The sequence below is a fragment of the Chlamydotis macqueenii genome, chromosome 18 (assembly GCF_036417535.1).
Source record: "Chlamydotis macqueenii isolate bChlMac1 chromosome 18, bChlMac1.mat, whole genome shotgun sequence".
Taxonomy (NCBI): Eukaryota; Metazoa; Chordata; class Aves; order Otidiformes; family Otididae; genus Chlamydotis; species Chlamydotis macqueenii.
Window position 1 is genome coordinate 4,578,824 of NC_141573.1, and position 18,742 is coordinate 4,597,565.

General features: G+C 41.9%; 2 protein-coding genes across 3 annotated transcripts; both read left to right on the top strand.

The window, feature by feature from the left end:
- The first annotated feature begins 250 nt into the window (after positions 1-250).
- Positions 251-12,283, top strand: UTP6 (UTP6 small subunit processome component). The gene is made up of 19 exons (XM_086762266.1): positions 251-342; positions 443-527; positions 1,133-1,174; positions 1,261-1,353; positions 2,025-2,072; positions 2,890-2,953; positions 3,496-3,614; positions 4,214-4,291; positions 4,714-4,795; positions 5,910-5,991; positions 6,610-6,791; positions 7,645-7,724; positions 8,402-8,479; positions 8,645-8,824; positions 9,565-9,645; positions 10,450-10,559; positions 10,646-10,712; positions 11,005-11,077; positions 12,101-12,283. Exons 1-19 carry the CDS (start codon positions 251-253, stop codon positions 12,256-12,258), a joined length of 1,794 nt encoding a protein of 597 aa, XP_086618392.1. The 3' UTR covers positions 12,259-12,283.
- On the top strand, positions 12,186-18,529 carry COPRS (coordinator of PRMT5 and differentiation stimulator). Of its 2 annotated transcripts, none has more exons than XM_086762269.1 (4): positions 12,186-12,320; positions 14,949-15,036; positions 15,604-15,861; positions 17,827-18,529. In XM_086762269.1, the coding sequence occupies exons 2-4, from the start codon at positions 14,952-14,954 to the stop codon at positions 17,994-17,996; spliced, it is 513 nt and encodes a 170-aa protein (XP_086618395.1). In that variant the 5' UTR covers positions 12,186-12,320; positions 14,949-14,951; the 3' UTR covers positions 17,997-18,529. The 2 variants fall into 2 exon arrangements, with proteins under 2 accessions (XP_086618395.1, XP_086618394.1); XM_086762268.1 differs by lacking the exon at positions 12,186-12,320 and adding an exon at positions 14,041-14,098.
- Positions 18,530-18,742: the final 213 nt, after the last annotated feature.

An 18,742-nucleotide genomic window follows, 5' to 3' on the forward strand; every position in this document is an offset into this window, starting at 1 on the left:
GAGACGTCCCGGCCCGCAGGACTCTTCCCACCCCAAACCCGTGGTAACTGGAACCGGTTCCACTGCGGGCGCTCGCCGGGCGCTGCTCCTCCGTGTCCCGGCGGCCCGCGCCGGCCCGGCCGCTGGCGGGGCCGGCAGGGGGCGGCAGAGCGGCGCGCTCCCGGAAGGCGGCAGAGCGGCGCGCTCCCGGAAGGCGGCGGGCGGCGCGGTCCCGGAAGTGGCGGCGGGCTGGGTGCGCGCGTGAGGCGCCATGGCGGAGCGCATCGAGCAGCGGCTGGAGGACCGCGTCCCGGAGCTGGAGCAGCTGGAGCGGGTCGGGCTGTTCACGCGTAGGGAGATCAGGTGAGCCGGGCCGGGGGCCGCGGCGGCGGGACTGGCTGCCCGATGAGGGGCAGGGGGCGCGGCCGGGCTCGCTCCGCTCGCTGATTTCCCCTTCCCGCAGGGCCGTCCTGAGGAAGGCGTCGGCTCTGGAGTACAAAATACAGCGGAGAGCGCTTCGGAAGGAGGATTTTATTAACTATATTCAGGTAGGCTTTACTGATGAGCAGAGTGCGCTGGCTCACGGTGTAGATGCAGCTCAGTTAGAAGGTAAGCGATTTTGTAGTGACCCGCGCGGGGAGGAGGCGAGGCCTCTCCTCAGTTCCTCCCTGGCGTTCGCTCGCGAGTGGTTTATTGGCACCGGCTCCTAGTCAGGGCGCAGCAGAGCGTGAGACATAGCCGGGAGCTGGTGCCCGAGGTTGGGATGAGAGAGTCGTCTTTCTTCTTGTGTCTCTTTCCTATAGTTTCTTCTTTCCAGGGATGCAGAAACCCCAGTTCCCTGATGTGCTGTGCAAATTATAATTAATTTTTTTTGGTGGCATTAGAGCGTTGGCTTGTGCATTACGATTCTAGGGATATGTCGGGTGCTGACAGCTCCGCTCTGAAGTATCATGTGCAATACGAATACTCAAGTTTCCTTTCAGTCAGCCTAAGAAATGCAGTGATCTGGTTGAAAAAATTGGTGCTTATGTTTTCCTGGATGTAATTTTTGTTATCCACCTAATCAACTATAGAAAACTTGCTCTATTTTTTTCTTTTCTTACTGTTATGTGCCTCCTAATTAGCTCTTAAATGTTTTTTCTCCCCATTTTAGTATGAAATTAATCTGCTGGAACTGATCAAGAAAAGAAGAGCAGTAAGTTTGTCAATTATTTGGAATTCAAAATACTTTATGCCAAATGCTTATGGTAATAAAATTAATACTTTTTTTTTGCCCTCCAGCGCATTGGATATTCATTTAAGAAGGATGAAATTGAGTACTCTATTCTGCAGAGAGTCCATAGGCTCTTCAACCGTGCTACAGGGAAATGGAAAGTAAGTTTGTTTCTTTCATTCATACGGATAGATTGAAAAATACCCTTTTGGTTGCGATATAAAAATCGATCCAGATATCACTGCCACCAAATATTTGCAATAATATGTAAGAATGTAATAGAAAAGCTAAGTGGACATTTGATTTTCCAGTTAGCAGTAGCCTAGAAGTAGGTCATTGATACCAGATCGATGTTTTTTGTGCACACACGCTACTTTGTCGTTTGAGTCATTAGTCCACAACTGTCTAGTGCCATGTATTGCCATGTGGGTTGGTTTGTCTGATTGCAAGGACTAGAAACAGATTGAAAAGAACTTTCAGCTGCTTTAGGAGAAGGTACATCTTTGTCTTGATACATCTAATGGTAAAACCTAAATTAGGTGCCTCAGGAACCATTGCAGTGAGCTCTCTGTTGGGTTCAGTGTAATGTAGATTTGACTGTAGAGGCTGTGAGGGTGTGTCTTGAGATGAGAGGGTTGGTTTTCTTCAGGTGTTTTGCAGGAATTTGAAAATCTGGAGGGGGAAAAAAAAAGGAGAGTTTGAGATTGAAAATTCCTTCTTTCTGCATGCCAAGTCATGGTAGCAAGGGTGCATTGTTTGCTTGTCAATGTGCAAGTGATTTTGTGCTTGCCTTACTGTAAGGTTGATTCTCTCCCTGTTTTATTTCCAACAGGAAGATCTCCAGCTTTGGCTTTCACATGTTGCATTTTGCAAGCAGTGGGTGAGTTTTCAAAATGCTAATCTTATCTGATTTGAGATGCTGGATTGGTGTTTCATCAGGCATCTGGAACTTGAATTAGAACACAGGGGTACAAACTTTACTGCTACATGCTGTAATACTGAAATAATTTGGATAGTATTATTGGTACCGCCTGGAATTTTCACTGATGTATGTAAGTGTACAATTTGACTCGGAATGCAATAGTATGAGATTTCCTGCTTGCATGTGGCAAAGGTGAGGCTGCTTGTATTGACTCTGGAGTACCATTTGTTTGGGAGAGTAGTAATATTAGTTATACCTTCTCTGGAATGAATGGATCACCTGTTTGTGAAATGTGGTTTTGTTCCAGATGTTTCTTATAGTGGCTGTGCTGAAAGATACAATTCTGACAATTCTGTACTTTGTGCAAGTTTTCGCATTATTATTAGCATTCAGTCGTCGTCCTTCCCCTACCGGACAAGGTGAGCTTGTCACAGTAATGCAAGCGGCCGAAGAAAATTGCAGTCTTTAACTCAAAAGTGGTCAGTGAGACTATGGATTTGTGACTTGGGTAACATTAGTGTTAGCTACATAATTCAGAAGGGTTTGAGTTAATTATGCTAATCCAGTCTGTTAATGTTTGAAAGCTGGTCAGTATCATAGAATGGTTAGGGTAGGAAACAAATATGAGAAACTTTCTACTGAAAATAAAGTAAAGAGAAATGTCTTTTCCAGTACAATTGCATTACAACTTGTAACCTTTCTTCTCAATGAAACTTAGATGCTAGTGGTTCAGTTTGGTACTAGAGTGGGTAAAACTAAACTTCTTGTTTTACAGAATTCAAAACATCAGCTTAGCAAGGTGTTTTCTTGCATGTTGGCCATTCATCCCAATAAACCAGGTAAATAAAATAATGACGAGTGCTGCATAAATGACTGAGTATAGATTGTATAGTGTTCATTTACGTTCTTATAGGTCTCAGTTCAAGCTATTGGGGTAAAAGTTCCTACTCTTTCCTTTGCCTTGCTGCTACTTCAGAGAGAAGGGCTCTGACAGAGATTGTGCTGAGCCATCAAAAGGATCTGAAGTAGGTGTGGTTTGAATGACCATTTCCCAGGTAGACTGGGGACTATGTAATTGTTTCAGAGGTTGATGTTGAATACTTACGGCTGCTTTTTGGCTTTTGAAGACATCATTGTACATCATTGGATCTGTACCTGTACCAAATTAAACTTCCTGGATCTGCTTAGCTTTTAGTCCTTTAACTCAATTTTACGTGGGAGGTAATCAGTCTCACTCTGTTGCTGAGCTTGTGGATTATGTTGGGGTGGGTACCTTGAACAAAACCAACCTGTGCATTATGGAGAGTAGCTTCAAAATGCGTTCTGATGACCAGCCGCTTCCTTTGCCTTAAAATGGATTTATTTGTATCATCTGTTGCAGCACTGTGGATCATGGCAGCAAAATGGGAAATGGAGACACGGCTGTCATCAGAAAGTGCTAGGCACTTGTTTCTTCGTGCTTTGCGCTTCCATCCAGAGTGCCCAAAACTTTATCAAGAAGTGAGTTTCTGGTTTTCTTTTACGACCTGTTATTTAATCAATCAGAGCAAATCAGTCCAGTGTATTTCTCGGATCAGTCAGAGAAAACTGAAGAGAACTTGTTTCCCTATCAGTAGGGAAATGTCAAAAAGTTGGGTTTTTTTTAAACAAAAGAAAGATACTTTGTACTGGTAGCCTTTATCATTTTTTTAGCAAATCCTGCATTTCTGTGTGCTAAGTGAGGGTTTTACACTGTTTATAGATAAGTGTGTCAATTCCCTTTTAAAGTACTGTAAGGTCTGCTAGGACATAATTCTCTGGATTGGATCTGGCATCCTTAGCGCTCACTGGGGAACATGGTTTTCTTTGAAGGCAAGTTAAGGTTTAGAGAATGACTAGAAAGTGGTAATTCCTACATGTGGGAAATTACAGAGTAAATATGTAGGGCAGATAGCTATATGCACAAAGCTTTCCAAAACAAGGCTCTCGGACTTATGTGGAATGTTGGCAAAGTCCTGATCTGTAGCTCCTCAGGTAGAGCTTGTTTTACCCCGTTTGTGGACTTAGATGCTTTATGATTTATCCCCACCCAGCAATAATTTCATTTTATTCTCTTGTAGTATTTCAGAATGGAGCTGATGCATGCTGAAAAACAGAGGAAGGAAAAGAAAGAATTTGAGCAAGCAAAGATGGATTTGGTAGGTCATCTAAACTTGTCTGCTTGTGTATCACACGTTTGGATGCATATTTTGAAGGGATCTGTATTAATGGTTTGTTTGAGAATAGCTTAAAGAAAGCCTTTCCCCGCCCCCCCACCCTGTGCCTGTCTTAAGCTTTTAAAGTGTTTGCTGATGCTCAGCTCAAAACATAAGTTGATTTTTCTTTACAGAAAAATAATTTATAAATTCTTTTTTTGTATTCTCCATTTTGAAAGTAAATAGTAATTTCTGGAAAGGAATAGTTAAACTTACTATATCTTATTTATAGTTGGCTTGTGCAAATTAGCTAAAGATAGATGACTAACAACATTAATATCTTCTGATGTTTTTTCCATGTTTGCAAAAATAGTATCTGAGAAAGGAAAATAATTTTTTCAATCATGTTATGCTTGATACTGCAGGGGGAATTCAACTATTCTGAAGAGATTCTCAATGGGGAAATGGCTCGCATAATCTACAGAGATGCTGCTCAGAAAATTAAAGGTGATTTAACATTTCTTGTATTTATTCAACAGAATAATCGTCAGTTTTAACTCAGCTATCCAGTAGGTATTACAGATAGGCTTAGCTCCAGTGCACACACTAAGATATTTTAAACTATACCATTTATTCAGTAGAACCTAGATAATACTGAAGTATAAATTAGTAGTGCTCATAGGTCCGATTTCATAACTGTTCTGCAGGCTGACACCTTTTCCAGTACAGCAGCTTTTGGGCTGAAGTGGCACAGGTGCTGGGCGTACAGTCTCAAAACTCCTTTGTTTGCTAAAAAAACAAAGGGAGGACGGTTCCGAATTACATACCTTTTTTGCTTTGTTGTTTATTGAACGTTAGATCACAACTAGTCAGCTAGCACTGGCAACAAAGAAGAAAGAATTCAGACTAATAATAAAATAGGTTAGATGGTTCTAAATTAGCCAGGCTTGGTAAAATTCACCTGTTTTATTGAAAGAATTGGGTAAAATAACTGCAAAATATTAGCAGATATCTTTGAGAACCCATGATAGATTGGGATATTTTGGAAGACAATGGACAAAATAAAATACCACCATTGACAAATGAGGGGGAAGGGGGGGAGGACATTACAGGGAAATGACAGAAAGAGTTGGCTTAGTTTGAATTCCTGGAGAAACAGTGGAATAAATAGGCATACATATGATTTGTAAGCACCTAAGAAATAAGCAGGTGAGTAATGGCTGATAGAGATTTGCAATGAACTAATTATGTCAAGTCATGTCACTTGTCATTCTCAAAGATAAGGTACAGAGATGCAAGATGGATGGATATAATTCATTGACGTATACCGTGTGGAGCTTTGGAGAGGTCTGTCCCAAGTGTGGAGCCTTCTGTGTTTTCATGGCAGAGTCAAATAAGGAGTAGAGGAGGTGCTGATTAAATTTGCAGGTGGGACCAAGCTGGAAGGATCTGTAAGCATGTCAGGATAGGGCTCAGTGTATCACTTTGGAGTCTAGGCACTCAAATGTTACCTGCGTCTTGACAAAAGCTTGCAAAGATAAAGAAATGCAAGGTGTGCAATGAATGTAACACTCCACTTGATAGCTTTTTTTTTCTTTTTTCTCTCTCTCTTGAAATGTAGGTGTTGAGTTCCATTTGGCTGTGCTTTCTATTGCAAAGCTCTTTGATTTTACCCAAGATTTGCAAAAAGAAATTCTTGAAAGGTGAGGTTTTGTGTTTTTGTTTCTTTGTTTGTTTTTGAAATAAACGTGTTCTCATAACTTAACTAATTTTATAGTGAGCTGACAGGTTAACAACTACAGGCTCGTCCTTTAGGGAAACAGAATCTAAAGGCCTATGGGAAATCCCCTAAGAAGAAAAAAACTTGGGGCAAGCATGCTCTTTAGAAAAGGATACTTGTATCTAACTTCAGAAGAAGCTTTGAGAAGTTGCTAAGAAAAATGTAGATAAAATACAGTTTTCACTGAATAATTACTACACTTAGCTTCTGTAAATTTACTGCAGGAATTGTGGATTTTCATAGTTTACTTTGTGGTTCTTTTGCGTCTTTTCTCCAGTTGTTCGTGTCATGAAAGAAAGATCTCGAGAGAGATCTCTCTTAAAAGCTGCCTATCTAGTTTATGCCATTACTGGAGAATATCTGTACTAAAAAAACCCACCCCAAAATAGACTTTCTCTTGCGGAAAGGTAAAATGTTATTTTCTCTAGCATTTGATTACTTAGAAATTAAGTACATTTCTATACCAATGTAAGAACCCTTCTAAACATACTTGCAAAAGAAGATTGGCAGTTGAGGGGTATTACAGACATGGTGTGTTTAGTTTGCAGACCAAGTACGCTGATGATCCTCTTACGTGGGACTACATGGCCCGTCGTGAGCTGGAGCTGGGGTCCCTGCAGTCCACAGAACACACCACAAAACAGATGAAGGTATCTGAGATGACCCAGAGAGAGGAACGGTGCTGTGCAGTCTTTGAAGAGGCTGTGGGAGCAGTCCCAACAGGTGAAAAGTTCTGCCTGCATTTATACATTTTTTTTTTTTTTTTTCCCCCCCAGTACTTTAGCATACAGTAGACCGTGAAAGTTTTGACGTAGGTGTTGGCAGGCTCTACCACATTTAAGAGAAGGCAAGCAGTTTTTAGATGTTATCTTTTGGGGATTTATTTTATGGGTTATTTGGGTTATTTTCCACTGCATTTATGCTCTTGAAGGAGCTGCTTAAATGAAAGTGCTTTTTGTTGTTTATTTCCAACAAAATGTGATTTAACCAATAAGAATAGCCCACAGATGAAGAGAGGTTTGGGAGTTGTAAATAGAGAAAATTTCCTAAATAAAGGAATCCTGTAGAACTTGAGTATATTGCTAGTTGGCTGTGAGTAAGCAATGTTTTTGAGTTGCCAGCGGAGTGGATATCCAACTTCAACATCTGGCATTGACCTTGCTTTCAAAGGAGGCTGTCACGGGACTATCTGTAGAGTAGGCTCAAACTTGCCGCTTATGTAGCCTTTGAAGTCAGGCAGACGGAATTTTCTCAGCTGCCTGTGAGTGTCCTCACTTTTGCAGGTCCATTGAAAACTACAGGCACTGAACATTTATTGTGACAGTGTGCGCTGAAGCCTCAGCTAAACTAAAAGCTTGATGCTCTTTTTAGAAAGAGTTAAAGTCTGCAGCTAATACTGAGAAGCCATTTCTAAATGTGAATCTGATAAATGCAGGTCCTGTTTTATAATACAACATGTAAAAACAAAGTTGGCATTGACACTTAATACTTGAATTCTCTATATTCCTAAAAAACAAATATATGTGCTTATTTTTGTGAGTCTACAAAGTGTGATATTATGCCTTTGATTCTACAGAGGACATGTGGAAATGCTACATCACGTTTTGTTTAGAGAGATGTAACAGGAAAACCAACAGTGAAGAACTAAAGCAAAAGGTAAAAGCTTATTAGGAAATCATAGCAACAAATTGTCCCTATTTTTACTGACTTCTGTAATCTATCGGACAAGGAGCAAATATATTTTGACATTTTATCAAAAATCAGCCATCATTAAAAATAATTTTGTTTGCTTCTGAGAGGATCACTTTTACTGTCAGGCTTGCGTATGGCCTGCCTGAACATGAATAACTTGGTCATAAACCAGCCTTGTCAGTGACCTCTTTGGATGGAAGTTAAGAATGCAAACTTGTTAATGTTCGCTGACAGTCCTGCAAACTTGTGCTTGTTCAAAGAAAAGCATGAATAAAAAAAGACTCTTGCAAATAAGTTTGTAAAGTTTGGTGCTGGCACATGGGCACCTTAATTATGCATCTGTGCTTGAGCGTGACTCAGTGAATTAACTAATCATCCTGTGCAGTTTGATTCCCTTATAATATAGTAAAAACACATTGCTATCTTGTTCTTTTGTACCTTAAGAAAAAAGTGTAATTCAAATGCTTAGATTTCCCCTTTATCTTGGAACGTTTGCAGGTACTGAAAGCATTAGATACATAACTTTTACGGAATTTCAATCACATGTTGATACACTAATCCGCTGTTCTTGTAATGCTGGGATCTTGTATATGCAGGAATAATTCTTATTTTCTTTACTTTTTCTTCTCTGTTGGTTCTAGAGGCTGGAGAGGACACTGCGTGTGTTCAACAAAGCCCATGAGTCCAGTTTGCTGCCAGAAGCTCTCTATAAGCAGTGGGTAAGAGTTGACACAGAAAAATACTGTGAGACTGTCCTGCATTGCTTGTATGCCTATCTTTACCATCTTGAGTAGACAGAAAGGTGTGCAGTATTTTGATCAAGGCCTTGCTTTTTTAATGTTACAAGTCTCTTGTGGTGATTAGCTGTATCTGCTGGATTTTAGCTTCAATTATTGCTGGAGTCCAACCTCTTTGAGAAGGCTACAGAGGTGGCAGAAGCTGCAACTAAGTGCTTCAGCTTGTCCGTGGAAATGTGGCAGATGAGGCTGCAGGTGCTGATCCAACTGAAGAGTGACGACGTGAGCCAGTGTTTTGAAGAAGCCATTAAGCATGTGAAATCTAAGGTCTGTGCTGGTTTTATGGACTTGCATGCATTAGTCTTGGGCAGGAAACCTCTGATACTTGAGGTGTTGGGGTTTTTGTTTGTTTGGTTTTCCCCTTTACAAGGCATTCTAAGTCCCTAACCATTTTTAAGGTCAGAAATTAGAACTTGACACTTTACATGCACATTGCATTCAGGAGCTTTTAGCAATTGCAGATTCACTTCATATTCACAGTTTTAAAGTTTGAATGCTCACTGGTGACATTTTGGATCCTCTTCTAGCAATCAGCTGGTATTCTTGTGTTTTACTTGAAAAACATTTTTCCTTTTCTTCACTGTCCTGATACATTGTTTGTGTGTGTAGTATTTCAAGCCTTGAATTAGCTATATGCTCTATTACTCTTCCATTTCAAACCCTGAGCACAAGGAGTGAGGAGGGGAAACAAGGAGGTGATTGTTTCTTTCCTCCTTGTTGTTCTCTAAGTTACCTTTGTACTGCAGTGTTTGGTGATGCAGAAGAACTTCTCTCTCATCCCTGGCAATGTCTTGCAGCTGTCCAGCTAAGTAGTATTTCCCTTGTAATTGAGAAAGGAACAGGAAGTTATTTCAGTGTCAGTCCAAAGTTGTCTTGCTAAGAGCTATGTCTAAAGGACATTTTTAATGGCAGCTCTTAATACAGAACCTGGTTTATGTGTTGCTGTCTGTTTCTGTAAATCAGAGTCACTGTATTTCAGTCATTTGATTTACCTGCTTGCCTTGTAGGGCACTTTGCCGTTATGGACCCTCTGGGTGGAATGGAGTGAAGGCATAAACAGCAAGGAAGACACAGAAGCTCTCTACCAGGTATTTAGCTAATAGAAATCTACTTTCAAGACAGTGTGTAAACAAACAGGAAAGATGTGTGTGGATGGAACATGTAACAAATGCTTTATACTGCGGTTCCTTTATGGATGTGTTGATACCAAAGAATTTCAAGTAAAATTGTGTATATTACCAAAAATCAGTTGGACATAGGCTTATAAGCACAAATGTTGTCCTCATGTTTGTAAGCACAGCCAGTGTAAAACAACTTTTACTTTGTGGTCTAGAATTTTTGCTCTATTTTCAGATACCTGTCTGAACATGGCAAAGAGAATTTTCCAATCTGTGTGAAAACATCAACCTTGTTACAGAAAACTCAAGAACAAAACTGTGATTTTAATCTCACTGTAAATTTCCTACATAGTTCAGGGAAAAACATTTCCTCTTTGCCTTGCATGTTGGGTTGAGGTGGTTTTTTCCCTATTTACAGCATAAAACATGTATTTCAGGTGAAAGCTTGAATTCAGTTGTTTGCAGAGCATTGTGAAACCTTCTGCATGAAGGATGTTAGGGAAGTACCAGTTGCCAGCTGTATGGAATATTGGAGGAGACATGTATTTTAGGTTACAATTAATATTTTAATTTGAAAAATATTTGGTGCGTTACCTAATGATGTCTTTCAGGCATCATTTGGGATGCTTTTGTCCAGTACTTTTTCTCACTTATGAGATCTACTTTATGTCAGATCCTTAATTAGAGAGAAGGTACTATTTGGTTTCTTCTCCCTTGTTGCCTTTTCATTGTAACCTCTGTGGTTTTAATTTTTTTTTTCTTTTAAACTTGCAGAGATCCCTACGTGCCACAACTCCTGCTGAATCCATGACTATGAAAGAAAAGTATCTTGACTGGACTTACAGAAATAGTGGTTATAAGAAAGCTAAAAGACTTTTTACCAGGTGACAAATAAAGCCTTCAAACCTGATTGTTTTAGGGCCTATGTTAAAAGGCTTGATGTTTAAAGTTACTTTTGTTTTCACTTCAGCCTGTGTGAAGATCGTCCATTTTCACTTGACTTCTTCAAGAAGATGATCCAAATAGAAAAGGAGCAAGTAAGTTGTTGAATATCGAGTTAGTGCCTTGTACATGTAAAATACACTTGTAACTTTGGATTTAAATAGGAAACAGAGGGCTTATGAGTAGTGTCATTAGTTTGTGATAGTTCATATTGTCTTCTAAAGCAGATTTACAGCATGTAATACAAAACCAAGTTCCATGGTAACTAATCTTTGGCAGTGTGCACGTGCACCTGTAATTACAATAACTTTCTTTGTAAGAATCTAATCAAGCTGCAGATTCACTTCTGTACAAAATAAATGGCCTTTTAATGCCTACCTTTGTTAGGAATCCTGCAAAATGCTTCATTTGAGAGAATACTATGAACGTGCCTTGAGAGAGTTTGGTTCAACAGATCCTGGTAAGGGGGTTTTATTTATTTAATTATTTATTCCTTCAGTGCTGCCTCTTATTTCCATCCATTTCAAAAAGTAGCTGTTTGTTCTGCCCTTGTGACTGCTGTCATGCACAGTGGAGCCTGTTTCTTCTGTGCCATTAGGTGCATGGCACTGCAGTGACCCTTCACTTTCAGTCCAGAGTCATTGTTCACTATGGGATGGCGTCAGCAGAACTACTAGCAAATAAGGTTTTGACACTGGCTGGCTTAAGAGATGCACATCACCTTTAATTTGGTTTTGCGAACAATATGGAGTTACGTTTTTATAATAAAAATTTCTGCAGTATTCTTTTTTAAGAAAGTAATGGCTCAATTATTGCTGCATTATTTCTTAAGAGATCACTGTTCCAGCTGGGAATAGAGCCCAGGCTTTTGATCCTCAAGGGGCAGGGGATTGTAGTTTCACAAAGTAAACTTCATTGCATTAACATCATGGACTCTTGTGGTTTTGCCCTACTCAGTGGCTAAAATATCATGCAGTTGTTTGCTCACAGGGTAGGGTAGGAGAACTGGGAAAGAAACAAAGGCAAAACCTGTGGGCTGGGATTAAAAACAGTTTAACAGAACAGCAGAGGATGAGAAAACAGAGATGGAAAACAAAACAATAACACAATAACAATGTACTTAAGCATGTAATTTGTAGTACAGTAGCTCATGGTGGATCCTGATGCCCAGCTCCCTCCTGAGTAGCAAATCCTACCCCCCAGCACCATCCCTGCTTTAGGAACTGAGCATGGGATGGAAGGGCCTGTTGGCTGATTTGGGTAAATGATCCCAGCTGCTGGCTGATCAGTAACCTATCCCAGCTGCGTCCCCCAGCCAGAGGTGCCTCCAGCTCCTCTCCCAACTCAGATGAAAATGAACTCTATCCTGGCCAGAACCAGGACAACTTGCAAAAAAGGAGAGTTTTCTAGGTTAGGTTTGGTATGTTTTTTTTAAGCAATATCCAGTCAAAATCTAACCAGGACTTCTATTTTCCTTTTAAAGATCTCTGGCTAGATTACATCAAAGAAGAGCTAAGTCATCCCCAAGGCAAACCAGAAAACTGTGGGAGCATTCACTGGCGAGCTATGAAGATGTTGCAGGGAGACCTGGTGGAAGAATTTATTTCCAAATACACTTTATTGCAAACTGGACATTTATGAAAAACTATAAATAGTTACAACATGACAGTGTGGATTTTTTTTATAAACTTCTTTGTACAAAGGTAAATATGTGCCTGGATCACCTGGTCCACAGATCTTTGTTTCTTACTAAGTTGAATAATGAAAACTGGACCACTGGAGAAACAATCTGTAAAATTACAGTATTGTTTCCTAATCTTGAAGTCATCTGTAATCCTCTTTTTGAAAACAAAATCTCTGCAACTACCTTGCATTTCTGTAATTCTGAGAGTGACTATGAAATGTAGAGGGAAGCTGAGATGTGCTACGTGTCCCTGATGTGACAGTAGAAAGCTCTTGTCTACACTTCAGTTTTCTGTCTACAGTGCTTGAAAAATGGGTAACAGTTTTTTGAGACAGTGCTGTCCTCGGCTGTTTGCAGAGCCACATTTTCCCATGTCAAACCTGTTACATCAGCATCAATGCTGTCCCCAAACCAATAGAGCATGCCTAGGGAAAGTGCAGGAATATGCAGTAATAATCCCTTTATCTGATTTCCCAGTGACTGAATAATAACAATACAGAGAAATATTTAAGATTTTTCTCACAAGTGCAAACTACAGCTTCTCTCAAGCAATGCATTCTGGTAACTTTTGACTAGCTGGAAACAGCCCGTTAGCTTGCTGCTTCTGTGACATCTGAAGTATGTCCTGGTTTGTCTTTCCGAAGCATTTAGCGAGCCCATCTTCTATCTCCCTACTAATCTCGGCTGTGCTGTGCCTGGCATCAAGCTTTCCCGCCAATACTCACTCCTTGCATACTGGTTGCTCTTGATTATGTTGCTCCTTCCCCTTAATCACTCTCTTCTTCAGCTGCACAGCAAAGAGCTTTAAAGAGCAAAGTATGAGTTTGGGGGATTTTTTTGTTTGTTTGGGGCTTTGAGGTTTGTTTTGTTTGTTTGTTTGGTTGGTTTTTTTTAAGTCCAACAAAGCTGCTGTCTCCACAATTTATGAAAGTGGGCCCTTTACTTGTTCTGGCTCCTTACAGAACTTTGCAACTCACTTCGCTACCTGCAGCACCTTTGAGCAGTATGCATTCCTAAAAGTGCCTTTAGCTGACACCTGTTCGCAAGCACCTCCCAGAGCTGTCCAGTACAGGTCCTTCCCGTCTCTTAATGCTGTCTCTGAGCCTGCTTCCAAGAAGCACCAGGCCTAAAGGAGATGCCTATCTTTGGGCAACATTAAGAAGCTACAGAGCCTGCAGGGACAACTTTCTGAATGTAAAGGTGTTTTATTATAGCTCTTACATCTGTAATTCTCTGCCTTTTTTCCTCCACTTTTAATTGCTTGTTTCTGCCCTCAAGTCAGAGTTTTCCTCTCTCACTGGACAAAATTTCCTGTAGCAATGAAAGAAGTTACGTGTTCAGAAAATACAGCCAGCAGTGGTCTCTGCAGGTCCACAGGCATGCGGGAGCTGGCAGCCTTGCCCGCAGCAGGCTGAAGCGGGAGAAGCCGCCGCTCGCCCTGCGGCTGCCGGCTCCCGCGGCGCCTCCTGCCCGGCCTCTTGCGCACCGCGCTCCTCGGGCGGCGGGGGCCGCGGCGCCTCCTGCCCGGCCTCTTGCGCACCGCGCTCCTCGGGCGGCGGGGGCCGCGGCGCCTCCTGCCCGGCCTCTTGCGCACCGCGCTCCTCGGGCGGCGGGGGCCGCGGCGCAGCCCTCGCGTTCCCGCCTTCAGCGGCGGCGGCCGCCCGCCTGACGGGCGCAGGCGCTGCGGGGGCGCGCGGCCGCGGCAGGGCGGGAAGGCGGGCGGGACGGATGGACGGACGGACGCCTCATTCGGCGCCGGCAGGCATGGCGCAGCCGGGGGCACCGCCGCCTCTGCAGGTGCGGTGGGCTCCTGCGGGGAGGGGAGAGGGGGTCGGGCAGGCTGGCTTCCCCCGCGCAGCCCGGGCGGGAAGCGGTGGCGGCGGGGCTCGCCCGAAGCGTGCGGCGGTCTGCCCGCGACCCCTGTTAGGCCCCTCCCGGCAGCGGGCCCGGCCTGGGGCGCGGCGAGCTCGGCTCTGGGAGCACCTGGGAGCACCCACCGCCCTGGGCCGGGGCTGTCCTTCAGCGAATTCGTCTTTGCTGTAGTGGAAGCGGCGGGGGTAGCTCACCCTTCTTCCCCTCTTGGGTGGAGACCGTTAAACCAGTCGAGGTGTTACCTCCTGCTCTCCAGGTGCTCCTCCTGCTCTCCTTCTCTCATCCGCCATCTTGCTCCAGCTCCTCCGGGCTGCTGGAGGGTCAGGCCCTCTCCTGTCTCGTTGCCGTGTCCGCTCCCATGAGTTGGTTGGTTCATTGTCCTTGGTGCTTGTACTCGTTCTACTGCTGTGTCTTCATTACCTCCTCAGCTTTCACAGTCTGCTGCTGTTCCCAAAGGGGCACGTTTTGGGTCAGTTTTGGGACCTGTTACCAAAACTCATGGTGGCAGCAGGGTTACAGTTGTGACCGAGGAGGTTGGCAATTCTGTGTTGGCTGCTGCCTGGGGTGACTGATGGCAGCAGCAGGATGAGCCATCCCTCGGGAGATTTGCCTTCTGAAGTGAAAGCCTGTCTGGTTCAAAAACTCATCAAGGGAACAAACAAACAGGTCATGCTCAAGGGCTCAGAAACACTCAAATGTGGTAGAAGTTGCTTGAGCCTCATTGGAGGAATCAATGAAAGGTGCTACTGGATTCTTTAAAAAAAATGTCTTGTAGGTGATGGCTGCTGCCATGGAGTCTGCAAGCTTTGAGGAGCAACAGCTTCCTAATAAAAGAGAAACTATGACCTGGAAGCCCAGAAAAGGTAAGCCTAAAATATTAGGACAAAACAAAGCAGGGGGTGAGTAGTGAAACTTACATCTGCGTGAAATGTACTTAAAACTGGTGGTGCTTGGGAAATGCCTCTTCAGTTACTGCACTGAATTATTTTTGTGTTGATATGTATTTTGTGTGTGGCTAGGTGTAAGAGTAATTAATCAATACTACAGAAAAATCCTTGTTGTTTTCGTTTGTTTTAAACCAGAGCTATGTTTTTTCAACATACCTATTTTTAAAAGATACTAACAAGTGAATGTGGTGAAACAAGACTTCTAAGTCCCTTGCCCTCTTTTATAAAGACTTGATTTTCCACAGACTTTTTTTAGAAATTTTGACTTAGACTTGCACCACAACACTTGCCTATGTCTGGTGTTCCCAGGCATCTGAAGCAGCACTGTAGTGATATTGTATATGTAAGAAATTACATGTATTGCAATTAGATTAGTAGTCACAAAGAGCATTTGTATACCTGTCTGAATCATTGCATGCTAAGCATTTAATTGTTCCTGTTTAATTCCTAAGTATCTCTGTTGGCTCTTTCTATTTGCTTTAGAATGTTTGCTGAAGAACATTCCAAATATTCTTAATAGCGAGTCTGAAGAAATTGAATTCTGTGATATCTCTCGCAATGAAAATGATGCCAGTGGCTCTCCTGTTGACTCTGTTCATACACCCCCTGACCTGGAAGACTTGGATGGTGAAGTCTCCAGTATGCCTGAAGCTGTAACTTTTCCAGAGCTGCAAACAGCTTCTGTGTACGAGGTGGAGGACTGGGATAAAGAATTGGAGGACTCTGAATGTGATCCTTATGGTGAGTACACGTTTACTTGTGCTTCATTGGAGTTTTGGTTAGTATGTGACTCCTGCTCTGCAGGAGACTGTGTTTAAATAGCTACATGTTCTATTTTGGGAAGCAATTTTCCTTGTTGTTTGTATTGACCTCATGGATTTGTAATGCATAATTCTGTTGTCAAATACAGGATTTAAAGTCAGTGTTGTGAAGTTCACATGAAACCCTTGCTTGAGCATTTGAATTCTTAGGGAGTGGAGTGGTAAGGAGGGGAATTGAATCTGTGTATAAAGTTTGTCTGTAGAAGAAGCTGGGACTCAGTAGTGTATCTTTGTTATTCTGAAGCAGAGGAGAAAGGTATGCGGAGTGCAGGAATGTAAATTTTCTGTGTAAATGGAGTTCCTCCATTTCTCCAAGAAACCTCATCCAGACTGTACGCTGTCATGTCCCTCTAGAGCACAGAGTTCCTTGGAGGGGAGCAGTGCAAGTGCTCAGTCTCTATCCTGAGTATGGTTTGCTCTTGCTTTTGCTGTAGGGGTTTTTTTTTTTGGTTGGGTTTTGTTTTTTTTTTTGTGGTGTTTTTTTTTTTGATTGGCTGGTTTTCTGAAGCTTGATGCTCTTAAGTGGTTGTGCATGTGATCAGTCCCATAAGTGGAAATGGATGGAAGCAGTTTCATCCCCATCTTAAGAGTCGTATTAATCCTCCAGTTTGTAATCTGTTTTACAGTGACTCATGTTGAACTGAGAGTCTCAATCTTCCATTTGCCAGGCTGTAGGTTAGGACAGAACAAGTGGATGGAGTTTAGCCAGCAGTGGTGACCTGCTGTGTCTTTGTTGATGCAGAATAGTACCATTTCCATTTTCTTCTCGCTAATGTGTATCTCTTGTCATTAATACAAATACTTCTTTCTTTGCTTAGGAAATATCGATTCTTTGTTTATTTTAATTGCATCAGTGGCTGTTGTATTCAAGTTCCGTTGTTTGATAACAGAAGGAAGTAGGAAAGTTTTTTGCAGCCTTCCTATAAAATGCAAATACAGTACATTACTGGGTAATCTGAGAAAAAGACAGTTTCCTTTTTGGATGTTTCCCTCTCTTCCATTCTGAGCTTTCTTTTTAATCTCTCATCTGCTCCAGTTTATAGAATGTTTTGATTTTTTTTTTTACTGGAACTGTCACAAGTTTTCTATTCCTTTATTTAACTAACTCATCTCTATCTGTAGCTTATGCTCTTCAGATCCTCACAAACTTAGTTCAGGGAAGCTGTGATTATGGGATTCAGGTGCTTGTGAAGGATACTGAGTATAAGTGCCTTGAGTTGTTAACTCAAAAAAATGCTTGATTGGTCATTTTATGGCTTTGTAAAAATTTTTTTAAAATACTTGCTTTGATGGCTTGTCCTTTCAGTGTCTGTTGGATAGAAATCTTTTGCTTCTATTAAAGCACTTTGCCCTATTTTTGTGCTAGATTGGCTAAATAACTGTTTTATTAGGCTTAATTCTGGCTTAGTGGAAATGTTCAGAGCTCGCTTTTACAGGACCCCACCCTTCCATTCTGACTAGTGACCCAGTTCATGACGGGTTTGGAGGGCTCCTGATTGGCATGTGGTTATGGAGACAGCAGGAAGCAGGCAGGAAACAAAAGTAATGGTTTCATGAGCCTTTTATGCCAGGAGAAGACATAGAAGAACTGCATGCTTTGTAAGGGCTGGCGTTGGATGTTCTGAATCCAGGTTCTGAATCTATACCATTGAGCTTTTTGGAAAACTGTTTTGTCTCTGTGGCAAGACCCTTCCTTAAAATGAAGACATTGCCAAATTCGGCTTTCCGTTTGCTTTGTTTGTAGGTCTAATTCGTGAGTGCTGTCAGATCAAATTGAAATACTTCACTGGAAGATGCTGTAGACCTGCAAAATAATCTGCTATTTGATACCACTAGTTTTCTAAGTGTCTCCCATGGTTTAAATCTTTTCTTTGATCTTCTTCAGATGCTGGCGATCTCCACTGTGGAAGCTTTCAGGAAAATAATCTTTTGGCCTCATACTCATGGCGAGAGGATTCGTTTTACAACCCAGGGTGTCACCATGCAGCTTGCCTTACTTTTACACCACCAGTTAGAATGACTGAGACTGGCCAGTTTGATGATGCTGATGAGTGAGGTTAACTCTGGTCAGAACTAAGTTTGTCTTCTGAGTTGGATTATGTTCCTCACCAATTGAGTCATGTTAAGTCCTTTGGCTTGCTTGCAGAGTTCTGTGTAAGGCCAGAAAAGTTCCACCACCTCTGAAGTTTTGCTTAGACTGTTTCTGAGCTGTATATAAGTTAACCAGGTTTGACCTCTGGAAATGAGAATGCAGGTTCTAGCTGTAAGGAGTCAATGCATTTCTTCACTTCTTTTTGTTTGTATTATATGGATCTGTGTTGTTGCTGATTAATTGCTTGGGAGGAAGTATTTAATTTCTAAACTTCAGCTTGTTTGCCAGGCTTTACAGGTTTTGACATGCTGATCCCTGTGTGTCTATGTAACTTGTAGCTACTTTTCTTTCCTTTTTGTTTGATGCTGTCAAATAGGTTTGGATAGCTTTAAAAACTCTTCCTCCTTCCAGCTGCTCTGTTATATTGCTATGTTGCAGTTTGTCATTCCATATCTAATATTGGTGATTAACAAAATTAGCCATGATAAATACGGAATGAGTTGTTTTGGTTTTATTTTTATCTATTTCGGTATAAAGGAATTACAAATACATGATACACATATTACAGATACAAATGTGGACGTACAGTAGGGCTTGCTGCATTCAGTAGGAACACTGGGTGTTTGAGACGGCCTCCCAACAAAGATTTCTCCACATCAGACCTTCTTGTGTATGGGCATATTGTCCCTGAATCTCACAGTTGTCTTTA

Coding starts and splice junctions, on each gene's coding strand:
- UTP6 (XM_086762266.1), top strand. CDS start 251: ATGGCGGAGCGCATCGAGCAGCGGCTGGAGGACCGCGTCCCGGAGCTG. Junction 7,725..8,401: donor GTGAAGAACTAAAGCAAAAG/GTAAAAGCTTAT, acceptor TGTTGGTTCTAG/AGGCTGGAGAGGACACTGCG. Junction 8,825..9,564: donor TTAAGCATGTGAAATCTAAG/GTCTGTGCTGGT, acceptor CTTGCCTTGTAG/GGCACTTTGCCGTTATGGAC.
- COPRS (XM_086762268.1), top strand. CDS start 14,066: ATGGCGCAGCCGGGGGCACCGCCGCCTCTGCAG. Junction 15,037..15,603: donor GACCTGGAAGCCCAGAAAAG/GTAAGCCTAAAA, acceptor TATTTGCTTTAG/AATGTTTGCTGAAGAACATT. Junction 15,862..17,826: donor CTCTGAATGTGATCCTTATG/GTGAGTACACGT, acceptor GATCTTCTTCAG/ATGCTGGCGATCTCCACTGT.